Source organism: Protopterus annectens, chromosome 1.part1 (assembly GCF_019279795.1).
Source record: "Protopterus annectens isolate FY-2018-M chromosome 1.part1, PAN1.0, whole genome shotgun sequence".
Classification (NCBI taxonomy): domain Eukaryota; kingdom Metazoa; phylum Chordata; order Ceratodontiformes; family Protopteridae; genus Protopterus; species Protopterus annectens.
Genome location: NC_056726.1, coordinates 1748518649 through 1748539107, shown reverse-complemented (window position 1 = coordinate 1748539107; position 20459 = coordinate 1748518649). Strand labels below are relative to the sequence as shown.

At 44.7% G+C, this 20459-nt stretch overlaps 1 protein-coding gene across 1 annotated transcript in view; it reads right to left on the bottom strand.

Moving 5' to 3' along the window:
• SLC9A1 (solute carrier family 9 member A1) overlaps positions 1-20459 on the bottom strand; it is a 1681881-nt gene that overhangs the window by 132596 nt on the left and 1528826 nt on the right. Inside the window, 1 exon segment of the mRNA XM_044084290.1 lies at positions 17865-17966. Coding sequence (XP_043940225.1) covers positions 17865-17966 — 102 coding nt within the window.

The window sequence follows — 20459 nt, the reverse complement described above, 5'->3', positions numbered from 1 at the left end:
CCATTTTGAGCATCTGTTTCTTAGGCATGGGGCCTTGAAAAGGGGACTGAAGTGCAGTCTTTTTAGGTTTAATAGGAGTCTTCGTCTTAGAATATGTTTTAATGGTGAGCGTCATCGGTCTGAAGACGCCTTCAGAAACCGAAGGTGTTTCTGCAGCACTGACATCTTTTTTAGCAATGTCGTCGGTAGGGGCTGAACAAAATGGCTGCGTCGGCCTGGTACTTTCCGCCAAAAGTTCCAAAGTGGTCTCGGGTTCCAGATTTGTGGTAGTCAGGGGCTGCATCAGAGCCTCACTGAAGACCAGTGAACCGGAGACTGGACCAGCCGAGGCCTCGGAGTCTGGCTTGGGTCTAGGCTGCCTGTCCTTATCCTTGCGTTTTTTTGTGCACGCCGGTAGTCGGTTGCTCCGACGGCATAGTGTAGTTAAATTTTCTACCGAAGTAGTGTTGTGCGAAATCAAAGCGTCTTTTTATAGTATGCTTATTAAACCTAGCACAAAAACGGCAACTAGTGACGTCGTGGTCTGGGCCTGGGCAAGGTATGCAGTAAGAATGAAAACCCTTGAGATATTTGCTTCCCACAAGAAATACAATTGTTAACTTTTTCTGACATCTGTCTGAGGCAAGAAGAGTTTCCCCAACGGGGTACTTAGCTTTATTGAAGACTTCGGTCTGAAATTCGAGTTCGAAAATCTCAGGAGTCGGCCGACCGGCACTTGCGAAAGTACAGTTTTGTACCTACCATAAATGTAGATGTCCGATAGACATGCAACTGCAGTCATAACATGTGGGTTGTCCTTCCTGAAGCAGCCCTCGGTCGGTTGTCCTGCCTCAGGCAGCCCTCGGTTGGCCGGATTCCAAAGTCTGGGTCCGACGTCGGCTGATGTCGCATTTCTCTCCGTCAGAGCGGCTGGAGTACATAAGCATCAGCCGACGCCATTTTCTTCAGTGTTTCTTGCCCCAGATGCCAGGTGCCCTCCAAGGAAGGCTGTAATCAAATTGGAAGACAAAAACAGGATTCCAAACAAATAAATGAGCAATAAAACAAATACACCATAACAGATATCCCCAGCTAAGAGAAACAGGGATAGGAGTGGACCCTAGGCATAGGGAGGGAAAATCCGACTGCAGTTGCATGTCTATCAGACATCTACATTTATGGTAGGTACAAAACTGTACTATGTCCTTCAAGAATGCAACTGCAGTCATAACATGTGGGTAGAATACCATAGCTTAGCTGGGGGAGGAGGTATGCACTAGGAAAGAGATGGTGTGGCAATCAAACCCTGCAGGACTGCCAAAGCAAAGCCTGCTCTGGATCTGGAATATAGAGGGAGATTGTAGTGTTTGGAGAATGTATGCACGGAGCTCCATGTAGCAGCTTCTAGAATGTCCTTGGTAGGCACCCCTCTTAAAAATGCTGTAGAGGTGGTTGTAGCTCTGTTGGAATGTGGTCTGACATTGGCTGGAACAGTCTTTCCATGAAAGGAATAACAGAATCTGATGCAATGTCCAATCCATTTAGAAATAGTCTGTTTTGAAATTGCTTTTCCTTGGACTGCAGGGGCTTAAGCTACAAAAAGTTGTTCAGACTTCCTACTGGCCTTGGTTCTGTCCAGGTAGTATCGAAGTTGTCTGTGAATGTCCAAGGTATGCAAAAGTCTTTCCCCCTTATTCCCAGGATTGGGGAAGAAAGCAGGCAGATGAATGGCTTGATTTAGAGAAACACTAGATACCACCCTTTGGCATAAAAGTAGGGTTGGTCCTTAATGAAACTCTGTCTGTGGAAAATAATAAAGGGTGGTATTGCCATTAGTGCCTGTAGCTCCGAAACCCTTCTTGCTGAGGTAATTGCCAACAGGAAAGCTGTCTTCCATGAGAGAAATTGCAAGTCAACTGAAGCTGCTGGCTCAAAAGGAGGTAGAGTCAGTTTTTCTAAGACAAAATTGAGGTCCCAGGCTGGCACTGGGGCCTTTCTTGGTGGCTTTATGTTCTTGATTCCCGAGGAATTGTCTTAGTAAGGGGTGAGAGAAAACAGGAGGATCAGTGTTGTATCTAGCTGAAATAGCAGATGCATGTATCTTTATGGAAGAATATGAGAGGCGTTCTTTAACATATCTGCCAAATATTCCAAGATCAGTGGGATGTTCAGTAATGATGCATCATGTCCCTTGCTGGTATTCCAATTGCTGAATCTTTTCCACTTTGCTAAGTAAACCTTTCTGGTGGATGGTCTTCGAGACTCTGTTAGTATCCGCTGAACTTCCTTGGAGAGAGATAAGCTGAAGTTATTTATGGGATCTCCCAGGCTGTTAGCTGCAGTGTCTGAAGGTTTGGATGCAGTGTTTCGAAATTGTGTTGAGTCAAAAGTAGAGGCCACTGAGGGAGGGCCCACCTCCTGGTGTGACATATGCTCCGTAGTAGTGGGTACCAGTGTTGTCTTGGCCAATCCGGAGCTATTATGATTCCCTTGGGCTTCTCTGCTTTGATCTTTAATAATACTGAGGTCATCAGTGGCAGAGGTGGGAATGCATAGATTGCTAGGGAGTTCCAGTTGAATGAGAGGGCATCTATTTTCCAAGCTTTTAGATGGTATGTCCTTGTGCAAAATTTTGGTAGAAGATGGTTGAGGTGAGAGGCAAATAGGTCCACTTCTGGCTTGCCCCATGTCGAAGTGAGTTGTCTGAAGGCCTTCGGATGTAACCTCCACTCGTGAGGATCTGTGAAATTCCTGCTTAAGCTGTCCGCCAACACATTGTCTTTTCCTGGAACAAACTGGAATTGTAACTGGATATTTAGGCTCAGTGATTTCTCCCAAAGCTGCATTGTCAGTCTGCAAAGGGGGTAAGAGTGAGTGCCCCCCTGCTTGTTTATGTACCACATCACAGTGGTGTTGTCTGTCCGTATCATTAAGTGGCCTTGCTGGAGTTGGTGTTGAAAAGCCTCGATGGCATGCATTACTGCCAGCATTTCCTTTTGGTTTATATGCAGATGTGTTTCCTTTGGAGACCATTGTCCTTGTATACATCTGCCTTCCATGTGCGCCCCCCATCCAAGGTCTGAGGCGTCTGTAGTCATGGTCTGTGTTATCTGTGGTTTTGAATGACATACCTGTGTTTTCCTTGCTCACCGAGGCCCACCATAGGAATTCCTTTTGTAGGCATGGAATGAGTGGTATGATTGTCTCCAAGTTGTTGCTGTGTTGAGACCAAATGCTTTTTAGGTACCATTGAAGCTTTCACATGTGTAGTTTTGCTAATGGAACCAGTAGAATGCAGGATGCCATGTAACCCAGGGCCTGTAGGAATCTCCTTGCAGTCATCTGGGTGAGTTTTGCTAAACCTTTGAAGTAATGAGTTAACTTCTCTTGCTTGTCTTCTGTCAGGTAAGCCATCTGAGAGGCTGTGTCTAGTTTGGCTCCTAAGAAGATTATTTGCTGGGATGGCTGCAGTCTTGACTTTTGGAAGTTGACTGTGTATCCCAGAGCTTGAAGTAATCGTATGACATAATCCAGGTTTTTTGTCAACATCAATTTGTTGTCCGCTTGTATGAGGCAGTCGTCCAGGTATGGGTAAATTTGTATACCCTGGAGCCTGCAATGAGCAATTACTGAAGCCAGGCATTTTGTAAATACTCTGGGCGCAGTAGATAAGCCAAATGGCAATGCTGAGAATTCATAATGCTCTGGCCCTGCAAGAAATCTGAGGTATCTTCTGCAGCTGTGTCTGATAGGGACATGCAGGTATTCCTCCTTGAGGTCCAGAGTAATCAGCCACGACTCCTTGCCCAGCATGGGAAGGAGCTGCTGTAGAGTCAGCATTTTGAACTTTGGTACTATGAGAAAGGTGTTTAATGCGGACAAGTCCAGTATTGGTCTCCATTGAGATTCTTTTCTTGGAACAAGGAACAGTCTTGAGTAAAACTCCTGTTCTTGTTCTTGTTGTGGAACTCTTTCTATTGCTTTCATTCGAGTCAGCAGAGTGATTTGCTTGATAGCCTCTGCCCTTTGATTTTGTGGTAGGTTTGGCATGCCTTGTTTTCTTGGTAAGGTATGAAAATGAAACCTGTACCCTCAGTCTATAATGTCCAAAATCCATTTGTCCTTTGTCAGTCTGTGCCAGTTTTCTGCAAACAGAGATAATTTCCCACCCAAGGGAGCTTCTAGTTGTTCCCTGGTAGGCGGTAGTAGAGGAAAGTCATTGAGTTTGTGGTTGTTGGGCAGGTGAAACCCCTGCGTCACTTCTTTGATTTCCTGGCTGCCATTGTCATCCCCTGTAAGGGCCTCTGTATTGGCCTCTTCCTCGGCCACGTCTGTTCTTACCCCTTTGAAACTTTTCTGGATTAGGAAAGGACCAGTTTTTTGGAGGCCAATTCCTACTGAATCTGGGGGGTTGAACCTGGAGGAAATCTTTCACAGTCTGAACTGATTTTGCTTTTTCTTCGATGGTCTTTAACACATCCTTAGCATTTGCACCAAAAAGCTTGTTCTTTTCCAAAGGTGCATCCAGAAGTTTTGCTTTTACATGATCTGGTAGAGGTTGATCTTTTAACCAAGCATGTCTACGAATCACTGCCCCTGTCATAGCTGCCCTACATGAAGCTTCCAGTGCATCATATCCACACTGCAGGAAGTGATTGCTTACTTGCTGAGTGTTATGTACAGCTTCCTGCAAAGTCTTCCTGTCTAAAGGATCAGGAGAAGCTAATGTTTTTTGTAAATCTTCTAAGAGATAATCCTGATATTGTAACATATGAAAAGGCAATTTAAAGCTCTCATAGATAAGGTAGTGGATGTGTAAACCTTTTGCCCCATCTCTCTAATGACCTTGCTTCCCTGTTGGAGGGCAAAGGATTTTTATGAGGTGGAGGCTGAAACTCCTTTAGGCCCCTGTGAAATAAGTTTCCAAATCAGCAGTATGGGCCCTGAATAAATGGGAATGAGTTTCTGGGACCCTGTAATACCTGTCTGGCTTGGCTGGAGCAGGAGGAAGAGAATCAGGGGTAGCACTAGAGTCAGAATACAAATCATCCAGAACATCAAGTACAAGGAGGAATAGCTAAGGGCCTGTGCTGAGGCTTCTTAAGGAAAGTCCTAAGGTGTTTCCTAGAATCAGAATATTCCTGACCCTGCCACTTGAAATGTTCCCTCATGGTGTGCAGAACTTCCCCAAAAGAAATATCCTCAGGAGGGGAGGCCGAAGGGATGGAATCTTCTGCATCCGAGTCCTCATAGGTCTGGAAGAGCTCTTCCTGGCTATCAGAGTGGACAGAGCCCTGAGAGTCTTCATCTGAAGGAGTAGGGTCAGAGGGGTCAACCCGGAGCCTTTTATCAGGAGGAGGCTGTGAAGCTCTCTCAGAATGGGCCTGTGAACCTCTAATCATGGAAATTAAATCAGCAGCCATGGACATAATTTGTATCTCCGGAGTCGGCTGAGGTAAGGATTTAGAAGTAATATGCTTTGTTTTGCTTGCTGCCTTACCCTAGTGTAGGCCTTAATAGACATGGCCATAGGAGGCCTGGCAGCTCCACGTGCAGGAGTGACCTTGTCTACAGCAATGGTCTCGGGCATTTCCTCGGTTTCGGTATCCGGAGGAAAGTCTATAACTGGCATCGGAGTAATGTCTGGAATCGGAGTCGTTGGTAATGTGGTGTCTTCGGTTCGGAGCGGTGGAGAGACCGTCTCAGAGGGAACCGGAGCACTCGCGCTAGGTTTTGGTGTGGAGTCGGTGGTAGACGCGGACCGAGGATGTCGGTCCCGGTCTTTTCGCTTTTTGGGAGTTTGCGATGTCGGAAGATCCGACGGCATGGTGTAGGCAAATTTACCGCCGAAAAAATCTTCAGTGAACTCCGCCCGGCGCCCGAGAGTGCGCTTGTTGAAGCGAGCACAGGCTACACAGGCCGAGACATCGTGGTCTGGGCCCAGGCAAGGGAGGCAGTAAGAGTGGAAATCCTTATGAGGTATTTGTTTACCACAAAAAAGTCAATTGTTAACTTTTTCAGTAATTTCTGACATCGGCTGAGGCAAGAAAAGGTCCCCAATGGGGTACTTAGCTTTTTTGATGACTTCGGTATCGTAGAATACAGGAGCTGACCGACCGGCACTTGCGAACTGCTTCTGCTTCGGGCACCATGCGGCAAGAAAGACTGAAGAAAATGGCGTCGGCTGATGCTTATGTACTCCAGCCGCTCTGACGTCGGAGAGAAATGCGACATCAGCTGACGTCGGACCCAGACTTTGGAATCCGGCCGACCGAGGGCTGCCTGAGGCAGGACAACCGACAGAGGGCTGCCTGAGGCAGGACAACCCACATGTTATGACTGCAGTTGCATTATTGAAGGACATCTGCTTCTGCTTCGGGCACCGCGTGGCAAGAAAGACTGAAGAAGATGGCGTCGGATGCATTATATATACCTCTAGCACCCTGACGTCAGGGAAGAAGCGACAGCAACCAACGCCGGACCAAGACTTTGGAATTCCGGCCGACTGCGGGACCGCCTGACGACAGGATAACCCAAGTGTGATGACTGCAGCAGGGTAACATGATGAACATCAAAGACCAGGAATCCTGCTGTATTGTAATTAGCAGTGAACTAATTGCTACCCAGAAGGGTGGAAGAGTTGAAAAGGTTTTATGGCTTCCAGATGCTATAACACATCTTAGCGAAGGTCTGCATGTATGGTAACACATGTGTGAGATTACGGTTCCATTTCTAGTAAAGGGGGGTACCATGGGAACCAGAAGTGACATGACCAGATATATGTGATGTGATTCTGCAATCCAGCACTGAAATGATGTTTTAATGCTAGATAAGATAGAAGTCTCAAAGCAGTCTATTTCTAAAATCTGACAAGAAGGACCTCTCACCTACATCATCTTGCCTTGCTCTAGTAAATGAACTAGGTGGGAGCAATTCTTTAGATCAGGAAAATATAGTCAGATTAGTTATGTACTGTTTTTCTGTATCTGCATGAATCTATCCATCTATGTTATTTTTAATATTTCCTGTGTTAAAACTCTGGTGTTTACTGTAAACAGATATTTAGTACTTTTCATGTTCTTTTACTATTAAATATAAACTTTTCACTGTGGCTGGTCTCTTAGATAATATTTTAACCTTTGAGAGTTCTTCTTCTTTCGGCTTTTCCAGGTTAGGGGTTGCCACAGCGGAACTCCGGTCCCCTAAAAATTGGCAGTAGATTTTTTTACGGGTGCCGAGGTGTCAGGCCAACGTCCAACCTTCAGCGAAGGCACGCCCATTCTATGCATGTCTTTTGAATGCCACTCGACTGCGGGAAGGACATGCAGACTCCACACAGAAGGCGCTCCAGCTGAGAATCGAATGGGAGAACCTCTTGCTGTGAGGTACTTATATTTATTTGGTGATACTGTGGGCCAGTCCTCAAAGCCTTGCTGCAATGGTCAAATACTACCATTTGTGTTCGCATTAATTTTACTCAGTATAATTGGGTACCCTTGTAAGAGCCTTAGAGTAGCTGGCTTTGGAGTGTCTGGTAGTAGTAACTACCTTATAGTCTGGGCAAATGGTAGCAGAGTGAGTAAATCTGTGCCAGCCTTTCCCTGGTATATGTGCGTGTGCAAATCAAATCTCAAAGAGCATGTGTGTCAACTACTTGGAGCAGGGGCACACAGCACTTCTTCCAAAAACTTGGCCTGGGACACTTGGCTGAGGACTCAACTCTACAGCCATGCCAGTAGGTAGTCTTACTGGGGGCCTGCAAAGAGAGAGAGAAAGGGGGAAACCCAGACCACGGACTGAGTGCATTCCCTGTGTGCTCTTAAGGGAAACTGTGTTTGGTGCAGAGAGCTGCATCTGGAAATACTGTATCTATTTTTGTGCCAAGTGAACATCCCTCACCTGCGTCAGTGCTGAGGATTCAGGCTCCTTGACTACTGGCCCAGAGGAGGGGATGCCACACCCTTGATAAGTGTAAGCAAGGGCTTTGGGAGATTAAATATTCACAAAGCAGGGGTCTTGGAGATGAACCATTTACAGGCTGCCTGTGTCCAGTGGACACACAGGTGGTAAACCAGGGATGAATTTTCAGTTGTTACACTTGAATAGGTTTAAGGAGGAACTCTACTTCACATAGACGGGTAGACTGTTTTAGAAGATTAGTAGACTCTGGAATACATACCCATCTCTCCAGCAGTTCCTGTTTATATCACAGGCAAGGTTTAAGTCTTTAGAAAGGGTAATTCTAGTGTTGCCTGTTTTGCGGATATGTAGAAGGTCCATCGGAGAGGGTGACATTGCCTTGTATGTCAGGCATAGATGTCCCCTCAAACAGCCTGTAGAAGGCAGAATACAGGGATAGGGTCTTGAGGCAGTCTGCAGAGGACATGTTACTTCCACCCTGTATTTTTTTACTGAGGAAACTCTGTGAAAGTTCCAGTTGTTGGATGTGCCTAGTTAGGTACACACCAAAAGGGGAACTATATTCAATGATAGGTCTGATAAATGCCGAACACAGTGGAAAGATGACTTCCTTAGACCTAGATATTATACCTTTGTTTATAAGTTGTACAACACAGAAGGTTTCCCTCACTACTGTAGGCACATGGTGGTCAAAAGCTAGATTACTGTCTATGTGTTCCCCAAATTCCCTGCTCAGCTCTTAGGGGTGTGTTGTCAATAAGATAGTTACCAGGCTGGATGACTTCCTGAAGGATGCTATTCTGCATTTCTTGGCATTTAGCTTTAGTCCATGGCTCTAACACCAGTTATTAGTCTGTATCAGTCCTTCCTGGAGAACATTTGTGTCAGTGGGGGGATTCTACGAATGCTCCTAATTTGCAATAATCTGCAAATTTAGTCAGCCAGAGGCCACTGACATTGGCCTTTACTTCAGAGAATAAATGTCAAAAAGGAGCAGTCCCAGGACTGATTCTTGAGGGACTCTGCTTGTGACTGCCCTCTTTGTTAACGGTGGACCCACCAATTCTGATTTCCTGGGTCTCCTGTCTGCAAGCCAGCTGGATATCCACCGGGTGACATAAGCATTTATACCTAACCTCTTGAGTTTGTCAACAATGCCAGAGTAGGGTTGCGTGTTAAATGCCTTGGCCAGGTCAAGGTAGGCAGTGTGAACCGTTTTGCCCTCAACCCATTGCTTTGGTGACCATTTCAAAAATAAACAGTAAGCCTATTTTGTAAACTGCTGAATAGGTTCATAGATGAGTACTAGGCTAGCTTCTCCTGAGTGTCATTTTAAGCCTAGCCAGTAACCAATTTTACACTCAAATTAACCTATCCCATTTGGTTAGAGATTGGCCTTACCGATCTCATTGGTCGATAATATAAAAATTACTCCTGATGAGAGTAACTGGGATCATACCATAAATAATCTGAAAGGACCCATGCATGGAACAAAATGTTTAGGCACTGCTTCTATCTATCAGTAGTACAGGGGGCAGTCCTAGGATACATTTGTTTCCCATCCATAGATCTAAGTTGTGCTTGAATATGTCAGTGATAAACTTTGTTTTATGTGGATGGGGAGTCTGCTCCATTGCAGCAGTATACTGTGAAAGATGCAAGTGCCCTCCAAACCATTCTGGTGATGACCTGAATAAGCTGAATTCTATGCTTAGCTGTCAGTTTTGTGACGCATGTTTCCTTCTGCTACTTACTCAGAAAGGCTATCCCAATAATCCAGAGATAGCATCCATATCAATTATACCATTCCAAAACACCTTACCATACCTATGGCTCACCTGAACCTTATGGAATTACCAGACACCTTCAGATCTCCCTAGGCAGACTAATTTCAAGATTATTTCTGCCATTTAGAGACAGCTTACCTCATTCAACTCTGCAGACTCAGCTTGTTGCACTCATTTAATTTCTGCTGACCCTCCCTCTGTACATCCTATAACAAAGTCACTTGCAGAAAGGTACACTCAATTTCAACCCCCGCAAAACTTGGCTATACATTTACAAATGGTTCTAGCAGCCCTCTAGCCATCTTTCCTTCCTTAGATTCAGTCATGTTTAGTATCATTCTTTGATGATACCAGTTAACTAGTTACATTTCAAACTCACAACTTTTAGCTTTGTACTAATCAAATATGGACACAAAGAGGAAAACGTAAAACTCTTACAGTGATCCAAAAATAAGTTCTAGAATCCATCAAGCCACAGAAAAAATACAGTGTAATTGAACTTTCTTGTCAAAAAAAGAAGTTATGTGCTCACCATAACGTTCCATGTTTGTAGTACATCTCGCCTTTCATTCTTACATATGAGATCGGCTCCGACTCGGCCTATTTACAAGCTGGAAGTCTTCTAATTGGCTCGTGGCTAGGTAGGTATCCCATGGTGCACCAGTACAATCCCCAGATCTTGTTTGCTGCTAACTAGGAGAAATAATAAGAAACATACAGAAAGAAGCCAATACAAAAAAGTCTCCATAAAATAATGATAATATTTTTCTGTCTCCACGTACTTCCAGGATGGAGGTAAGAGGGTGGGTTCGTAAGAATGAAGGGCGAGATGGACTAAAAACATGGAACGCTATGGTGAGTACATAACTTCTTTATGTTCTGTAATCCTATCTCGCCTTCATTCTTACATATGGGACAGCATCCCTAGCGCCTTAATCTTGGGTGGCTCAAGGAAAAATACTCCTGAGTACCATGGAGCCAAAGGAAGCTCTACCCCTGGAAGTTAAATCCAATTTGTAATGGGTAATAAAAGTGTGAGGGTAGCCCAAGTTGCTGCTGCACAAATATTATCAAGAGGGACCCTGGCTTGAAAGGCTGCAGAGGTAGACTGAGATCTTGTAGAATGAGCCTTGATTTTAAAGGGTAAAGGTCTACCCTCAGAGCTGTAAACGTAAGCTATACAGCTAGAAATCCAATTTTAGAGTATTACTTTAGAAACTGGTAAACCTGACCCAGATTCGGAGACAGAAAGAAATAACTGATCTGATTTCCTTAGTCTGGTGCAAATAAAAACGTAACTGTCTATGGACATCCAACTGATGCAACCTGTATTCAGCTGCGTTGGAATGATTTGGAAAGAACACCGGGAGTTCTATGGATTGATTCAAAATGGCATGGGAACAGACCTTGGGGACAAAGGAAGGATAAGTACGAAGAGATACTCTGTCTTTGTGAAAAATCAGATAAGGGGGTTTTACAGACAATGCTTGTTAACACCTGTCTGGCCGACATGATAGCCACCAAAAACAAAGTCTTCCAAGACAGGAATTTCAAAGGGGATGAATGAGAAGGCTCAAAGGGTGGAGAAGTCAATTTGGATAAAACAAAACTTAAATCCCATGAAGCAACAGGTTCGTGAAAGGGGGGTCTTAAAGTGGCACCTTTAAGGAAAGTTTTGCACAGCCTATGTGACATCAGATTAGAATCTTGAAAGCCTAGATAGAAATTTGAAATCACTGCCAATTGAACCCTGACAGTGGCAGCCGCAGATCCCTAGTGGAAAAGCTCAGACAGGAATTCCAAAACCACTGGAATGGAGGCGGTATAAGGGTCAACATTCTTTTTCTCTGCCCAGATAGAGAATCTCCTCCATTTACTGGAATATAGTCTCCTGGTGGAAGGTTTATGAGAGGACGTAAGGATATGAGTCACGGAGGGTGAGAAGTCATGAAGCCTGACTAGGGATGGAACAGGACCAGCCACGCTGTCAAATTGAGGGTGTATAAGGAGGGATGACGCATGCCTGACGTGTGTCAAGAGATCTGGAAATGGGTCCAGAAACCAAGGATCGTCTAGGAGAAGAGGCCCGAGAAAGGGGAACCAAACCTGACGAGGCCAGTAAGGAGCAATGAGGATCAGTCTGCTTTCCAGCCATTTGGCTTTCTGAATAAACTTGGGTATGCGAGGGAAAGGAGGAAAAGCATAAAGGAGACCCAGGGGCCAATCGTGAACAGGTGCATCTCTCGGTGACTCCCCCGGAGGGGGGGTGAGGGAGAAGTAGCTGCTGCATTTGGCATTGATCAGGCTGGCAAAGAGAACGCAGCAAGGTTGTCCCCAATCTGTGGAAAATCTGCTCCGCTATTTCCTGTTTCAGAGACCACTCATGAGGCAACAGGATTGCCCGGATGAGATTGTCGGCTATCACGTTGGTTGTCCCTGGAATGTGCATTGCCACCAGAAAACGCTGGGAAGATATCACCCATTTCCAAACTCGAATGGCCTCTCGACAGAGTGGGTAAGATCTGGTTCCACCCTGTTTGTTGATGTACCATACTACCAACATGTTGTCTGTCTGATTGTATTGCAATTGTCCCCAGAAGCAGAAGGTCGTGAAGTGCTTGCAACGCAAACAGCATCACCCTCATCTCTAGAACGTTGATATGCAGGTGAGCCTTGTGATCTTGCCATGTGCCTTGGACAGTCCTGCCTAGATAATGCTCCCCCCCACCCTATCTGTGAGGCATCTGTGGTCACAATGGCAATGGGTTGGCGAGGAACAAATGAAGTGCCCCTGGTTAACTGATTGGGTAGAGTCCACCAAATGAGGTCCTTCTTGCAAGAGTCTGTCAGCAGTATGTGATGAGATAATGGTAGGTGCTTAAAGGACCATTGGGACGACAGGAGCCACTGAAGAATCCTCGTGTGTAGTCTGGCTAGTGGCACTAGTAATATGGTGGAAGCCATTGTCCCTAGAAGCTGCAAAATAGTCTTGGCTTTGATCTTTCGTAAGGGGAGATGATGTTGAATTTGAAGAACCAGATTCTGTGCCCTTTCTACAGGAAGACGGGCCAACATGTCTACTGTGTCTATCTCTGCAACTATAAAAATCACAGATTGAGAGGGCAATAAGGCAGATTTTTCCCAATTTATAGAAATTCCCAATTGGGCACAAAGCTGAATGGTAGCATCCTTGGTCTGAAGAAGTAGATGCCTGGTGGGGGCGATCAACAGCCAGTCATCCAGATACGGAAACACCTGGAATCCTCGACGTCTCAAGTGAGCTGTCACTACTGCCATACACTTGGTGAACACCATGGGAGCTGTGGTGAGACCAAAGGGCAGAGCACGAAACTGATAATGACTGACTCCTCGACGCCCTGTCCATTTTTATGTGGTAGTAGGCGTCTTGGAGATCAATTAAGCACATCCAATTGTCTTTCCCTAATAACGGGAGTATAGACTGCAGTGTCAACATCCAGAACTTGTCCTTCTTTACTGATTTGTTTAATCTGCTGAGGTCCATGATGGGCTTCCAGTCCCCTGTACATTCTGGCACTAAAGAATCTGGAGTAAGGTCCGGATCCTATTTGGTCTTCTGGAATGGTTTGGATGACTCTTTTTGACAGCAACTTGTTGACCTCCACAGTTGCCTGATCCCTGTGATTGGGTGGAACATCTGGGATCCTCTTGGGAACAAAAGGTGGAAGAGAAAAGGGTATGACATACCCTCTGGTAATAATTCTTTGTACCCATTTGTCTTGAGTGATACTTAGCCAGGCTTCTGGATACAAAGAAATGTGACCCCCGACCGGCCCCAGAGAAGCACAGTCTGGCCCCACATCAGGAGCGTTGGTAAGGCCGGCCCCGAAAGGAATCGCAACTTCCCTGGTTTTGCGGTCCGCCCCTGCCTCTAGGGCGACATCTACTATTTCCTCCTTCCTCCTCTGCCTCTGAAGGAGGAGTCACCCTGTGCATCCTGGAAAAACCTCTGGGACTTCTTGAACCACATTTTACCGCCCCTCTGACCCTTAGGGTATGGTCTAGAGGGTACAGTAAAACGTACTCCCATGGCAGAGTGTTTTTCCTTCTTGCTCGCACCGGGTGAGAGTGTCCTTTACCTTGGGTCCAAACAATGAGGAACCATCGAAGGGGGCGTTGGTAAAGGTAGACTTGAATGGTTCTGCAAAATTACACAAACACATCCAGGAATGACGCCTTAGGGAAATTCCTGAACCCGCTGCTCTACTCACTCCATCGGCTGCATACGAGATAAGCCTCATGGACGAGTTGACAATAGAGTTCAAGGTGGACAACTGGGCAGACACTTTGTCAGGGGACTCCCTCAGTACATGTACCTTGTAGAGAATCTCCTAACTCCTTAAGGAGATCTCTCTGAAGCCTCGTGAAGTGTGTAAGGTAGTTCAGCGATCTAAGGGTAAATGCCGCTAAAGAGAATATATGCTTCCTGTACCTGTCCATCGTTCAAGACTCCTTATTCAGCAGATGAACAGAAGTTTCTGCTAGCTCCTTCTTAGTGGCCGGCACTACCACCATGGCATCTACTGGAACACCTTCAGATAAAAATTCCTTTTCTTGGGGTGCCTAAAGAAACTTATTCGGTCTCCTGGGGACTGGCTCCATGGCATCAGGAGTATCCCACACCTTTCAACTAACTAGTTCCATTAGTTCATCGAAGGGTGGAGACACCCAAGAGGCTGAAGGTTGTGACCCGAAAGCCTTCAGGTATACTGACTCCTCATCAGAAGGGGTGACAGTGGGCCAGCCGCACCTCTGCTTAGGATTTCCAGTATCTCTACGAAGGAGACATCATCAGAGGATGACTTGGGGGACCCTTCTGACTCCTCGTGGTCAGTGTCAGAGGTCAGAGACTCATCCTGGGAGTCAACATGCTTCCTCTTACATGTTCTCTTCTGTGGGGGCTCCTTGGAAGGATATTCCAGGGAGGTCTCAGAAGAGTGGGGACCACTGGCCAGTGGCTCCTGAGGCTGCGGATCTTTTCTGTCCAAGGAGACGGTAGGAGCTGAGACAGAAGTAGGAGCCCTAGGGGGAAGAGTGTCAGTACCCTGGTAGGAGCTGAAGATCGGGACAGCACACTCATCATCATCTCAAATGCCGACCTCTCCGGCTCCGAAACCTCCTCGGCTCGAGGAGGCAGAGGATGCCATCGGTTCCAGAGCCATCAGCTCAGAGATAGATGTAGGATCCAAACTCACCCTCGCTGACCTGCCGAGAGGGAGGCTTGGAACTGAAGAGGTTCGGTTCCAGGCGTCCCTGTCAGGGCCGACCGGGAAGCTTCGGCTCTTAGACACCACGGATGGCACCAAGAGTGTCGGAGCAGAACTCCGCTCTGAAACAGCCACTGGGGGAGCTGGAGCCGAGTGTTACACCAGCAGTACCAAACACTCTGGCTCTAAAAGGCCAGCATGGCTTGGAGGAGGAATGACCGAAGGGGGCTTAACGGACTCAATTGGCCCCAGAACCGACTGGATCGGAGCCAACAATAATTTTGGTAAGGCAGATGACTTCAAAAATCTCAGCACTAGCCTCTCCACATCTTCTTCCGATAAACTCCTGGAAGACCTGGAGGACAGAGTAGAATGGGATCTCTGCAGTAGTGGTGACTTCAATGTAGGGGAGATCAGTGGAGGTTCTATAGACCGGCTCCGTAAAACACTCTGAGGTCGGCTCCGAGCTACTTGGTACTGACCTTGTAATCAAAGTACAACTCTCAATTGGCTCCAAACTCTGTGGAGCCAATGAGACAATGGATATATCAGACTAAGTAATTTTAAGAGGCGGCTTTGAGACACCAGCCGGTGCCGGGGAGGGCCTCTTAGAGGACTTGGACTTTTCCTTTTTAGATTCCTGAGATCTACCAGAGGAGGAAGAGCTAGCCAGATCTTCCTCAAAGGAAGGTTTTAGGAGAACTTTTAGGATGAGCTTATTTTTTCTTTATTGCAACACTCTAACACTGAATGAGTGGCAAAATAAGCAAGTTTCCTGTAAGTGGATGGCCCCAAGACAGTAAACGCAGTTACTGTGGCCATCCATTATAGACATTTTCTATGAGCATTTTATGCATTTTTTAAAGCCAGATGGCTGGAAGGGTTGGAAGGGTGGCCTAATGGTTAAGGTGTTTGCCTTACAAACACAAGGTGCAGGGTTTGAGTCTCACAAGGGATAATTGGTTAAGCTTAAAATGGCTCGCAAGGGCAGTTAACTTAGTACTAACCTATGAAAGTGCTTATGGTCCTTGCTTTCATGGGTTCATAGGTTAGTACTAGGCTAACTGCCCTTATGGGCCATTTTAAGCCTAGCCAATTACCCCATGTCAGAATCAAACCCTGCACCTTGTGTTTCTAAGGTAAGCACCTTAACCATTACACCATACCTCCCACCTTCCTTAGACATTCGTACAGAAGATGAGCACACACACACACACACACACACACACACACACACACACACACACAATGAGAAAGGGAGGACTAGGTCCTCTAACTTAAACGGGCCTAGTCCTACAGGAACGGTAAAGAGACACCACGAGGACTAGGTCCTCTAACTTAAACGGGCCTAGCCCGGGCAGGAATAAGGAATGGAAAACTAGGTCTTCTAACTAAAACAGACCTGGGGGGTAGAACAATAAAAAAGTCTCGCACACACTCAAAATAGGAATAAAGTGTAAATCTTACAATTTACTAAACAAAGTGAACAGAACCTCGTTCAGTTTGCAACACTAATAAAAACAGCAAGCAGAAATCCGCAAAAAACTAAGACTTATAACTACTTAACACACACAGCCTGAGCGCAAAAGGTGCCTACAATGCTAATATCTAATTATTAAACCAGGGAAACTGGCACACAGGATACTTAATACTATAAAGCCAAAAGGCCAACTGTACTAAACAAATTGCACACAAACTGCGCACTAATAAATGCTAACTATTGTAACTTGCAAACTACACTAACTGACTAAATAATGTTCTATAATACTATTAAAGCCAAGACAGGAGAATAATCCAAAAATGTTGAATAAACTTTGAATAAATTTGAAAAACTTAGCCAGAGCCAAGGAGAAGCACAACTGAACTTGTCAACACAGCAAACGAGATCTGGGGATTGTACTGGTGCACCATGGGATACCTACCTAGCCACGAGCCAACTAGAAAACTTCCAGCTTGTAAATAGGCCGAGTCAGAGCCAAGGATCGGCTCCAATCCTGTATGTAAGAATGAAGGTGAGATAGGACAACAGAACATCAGATGTTAAAGGGTGCACCACATTAAGAACTACAGAGTACAACATGAAAAGGATTTGTGATGTCAGACTTTATTCATAACCATAGGGAAATCATACAGTGACAGCAGGAATACAATATAAAATACTTGAGAACTACAAATATTCAGCTTTATAAAGGTGAAGACAATATGATGAAAGGCAAGTAAAACAGTCTCTCTTTATGAATAAGTTGTAAGAAGATACACCTTTACATACCAAGTAAACACTTTTTTATATAATTGTTAACCAAGTAAGCCCAATGGACACCAATGTCCCTTTTCAGAGTCATGCAGCAGGCAAATGGAGGTGGAAAGAATTAAACCCAGTGCCTTGGGGACAGGTGAGAGCTTAAGAGCTCAGAGCCTTAATTCTCTTTGCCGATTGCCAGACAGGTGTCTTTAGAAAAAGTTAGCAGAGGCACAGAACTGCTAGCTCAAAATAAAGGACCCATACTAAATAAGATTTTTGAACACTGAAGTAGAAGTTTAGATAATATCAAATAGATATAAGTACATGATGATTCACCTCTGACTCAACTAGCCTAGGCCTCCTTGAAAAAGGAGGTACAGTTTAAGAGAGGGTACTACTGGCAAGGCCTTGAATGGTTGAGAGATTCAGTGGTCTTGTATTTCGTAAGATTATGTAATGGGAAGGTAAAAAAAAGTACAATTAACAAATAAAAGAAAGTAGTAACAAAAAGGGGTGACTGTCCCACAGAAGGTGCACAGCAACAGATTTGACAAAGTAGTATTTTTAAATTACTGTGATTGCCCAAGTATATATACTGCAAGACAAACTGGAATGGGGCTACACACAATAAGTGACAATAATTTGGTCTATCTTCAGTCAAGCAGAAAAAATAAATGAGGTTTAGTTTACCTTTCTATCAATCTGGCGAGCCTTTTGTCTCTTTGCCAACATTTGATTCCAAAGATCCTCGTAGGGGTCTGCTACAAGAGTGTGCCTGTTATACGATCGTAGCTGTAAAATGGAAAAAATGAGAAGACAGTTTAGAATTAAAACTGGCAGAACAGTGATCCACAATGACGTAGTGCTTAACTTGTGCAATAACACATATGATGCAGATGAAGTTACCCTGTACAGACAGAGTACACAAAAACTGATCACTAGGGATGTACTAGGACTTGTGCTAACAAACTGGTATCAGCTGCATAGCACTGTAATGAGATACTTCCCCCCAAAGGTACAAGAACACAAGAAATGTGTGCAGACTGCAAATCAGGAGCTTATAATTGTACATTTTACTAAAGAATTAAAACCAAATAAAAAGCCACGCAATTTTTTTTATTTTAACTAAACTCTGCAAAAAAGGGGAGCTGTTTGCTTACAATCTACACAGATGGCAATAATAACAAAATATATTAGAATGGCTCATTAGTGAAAACATTATAGATGATGGTGGTCGAACAAATCAGCTGCAACTGGAAATAAAGCTATTTTGCTTGATGGAGAAGACTGAATTGTCACAATTATAAATAGTACGGTTGCTTGGAAACAGAAAAAATATGCTTCAGTAATATTTATCTATTTGACATTTGTTTATCAGGATAGTCCTACTGGATCTAACAGAACCCATTTTCAGTGGAGGCCCAGGGAGAAAAGCTCCAAGTACACAAATTTACAAATATTACAAAGGGACAAAAACAAAATATATCAAATAATGTACAACCATTAATACTGAAACAATTTAGAGCATAATGTGGAAACAGATGTGTGGAAATTACACAAACATAATTCTTCACAAAGTACAATAATGTAATAACTATGTTCATGAAATGAATGTGTGTTGTCTTTCGGCTTTTCCCGGTTAGGTGTCACCACAGCGGAACTCCCATCCGCTAATGATTGGCAGCAGATTTTGACGAACGCCGAGGTGCCAGCTTGAAGTTCAACCTTCAACGAAGGCACGCCCATTTACGCATGTTTTTCGAACGCCCACCCAACCGTGGGGAGGACCTGCAGACTCCACACAGAAGGCACTCCCCGCACTCCAGCCGAGAATCGAACGGGAGAACCTCTTGAATACTGATAGTAACTGTAAAACGAAATCTAGATCTGCCAGCACAGTACAGCACAATTCATTTGCTATTCAAATTGAAGGTAAACTCCCACCTACATTTAAAAAAAAACCAGTGCAAATATTTAGATGCCCCCATGAAACCATGCGTACTTTATTTGCACCAACAGAATTCATTTACTGCATGCAAGATGGCACTAGACTAGAATGATGACTTTGTTGTGTATATTTAGTGTAAGCCAAGACAGGATGTGTTCAAGAAGGGAGTAATCATTGTCAGGAGGTATACAGATGGCAACTACAGTGATTTTGGTGTGTCTGTTAATTTTAAGGTTTGATATTAGGAGTTCTGCAGGTAGAAAGGATGGTGTTGGTTTGTCAAGCAGTGTGACTATAAGATAGTTGGAATGTACTATAGCTACTCCACCACCTTTTTTATTATGACGGTCAAGTCTTAAGAGTGTTATACCCTGGTGGCAGAAAGTCTTTATGTAATTTTATGGGGTTTAGACAAGTCTCTGTAAGGGTAATAATGTCAGGAGATGAGCTGTCATCCAGGCATGGTATTTAGTAACTTTAACAAACTTCTAATGTTGATAGAGTAAAATGATAGGTGTTTATTTGGACTGGAGAGGAGTTTAGTGCCCGAGTTCATTGGGTTATTGGTGGGGAAGGGGGAGTTTGGGCCAGGGTTTGGATGGACATCTCCAGATAGTAGTAGAATTCTAAGAAGGGAGTGTACTTTGTGGAGGGGCAAGTAGAAGATGAAGTGTCTCTCTCTATACTTAGATGAGACCGAGGGAGGGCAATGAGGTTTAATTTTAGGAACTGGGGTGTTTAGTGGAAATATGGATGGAGAGATTAAGAAAGAGAGCTGAGGTAGAGGAGAGGTAGTTGGGTGGGTACCTGTAGGGGAGGAGTACTGGGGTGTCAGTTGACTGTCACAGGAGGTGAGAAGGAATAATAATAGTAAAGGAGGTATATAGCGGATGGTAAGCAACATGATTTGTTTAATGGGAAGGGATAAGGGAGTGGGGGTGGAGAAACACGTGTGTGAGAGTAAACTGTGGAGAAAGGAGAGAAATGTTAGAAAAGGAGAGGGTGGGAAGTTGATGTGATTGGTTGTGGTGGGCTGGATTAATATAGAAAGAGAGCTGGGGTTGATAGGTATTGTATGAGAAGAGGGAAAGGGAAGGGATTAATGGTGCATTAAAAAGGAGAACCAGCTATGCCTGGATCAAAAGTGAGGATCATCAAAATAATCTCATAGGTTCATAGGCTGGTACTAGGCTATCGGCCCTAGGGCCTATGCAAGCCTAGCCATAACAATTCCCTTGATATTTCTTCCCAGAATATTTACTTCTCTGGACCCCTGTCTAGCAGGGTGACTGACATGATCCCCGGGGTGAATTTCCCATCTCCCATCCAATCATCAA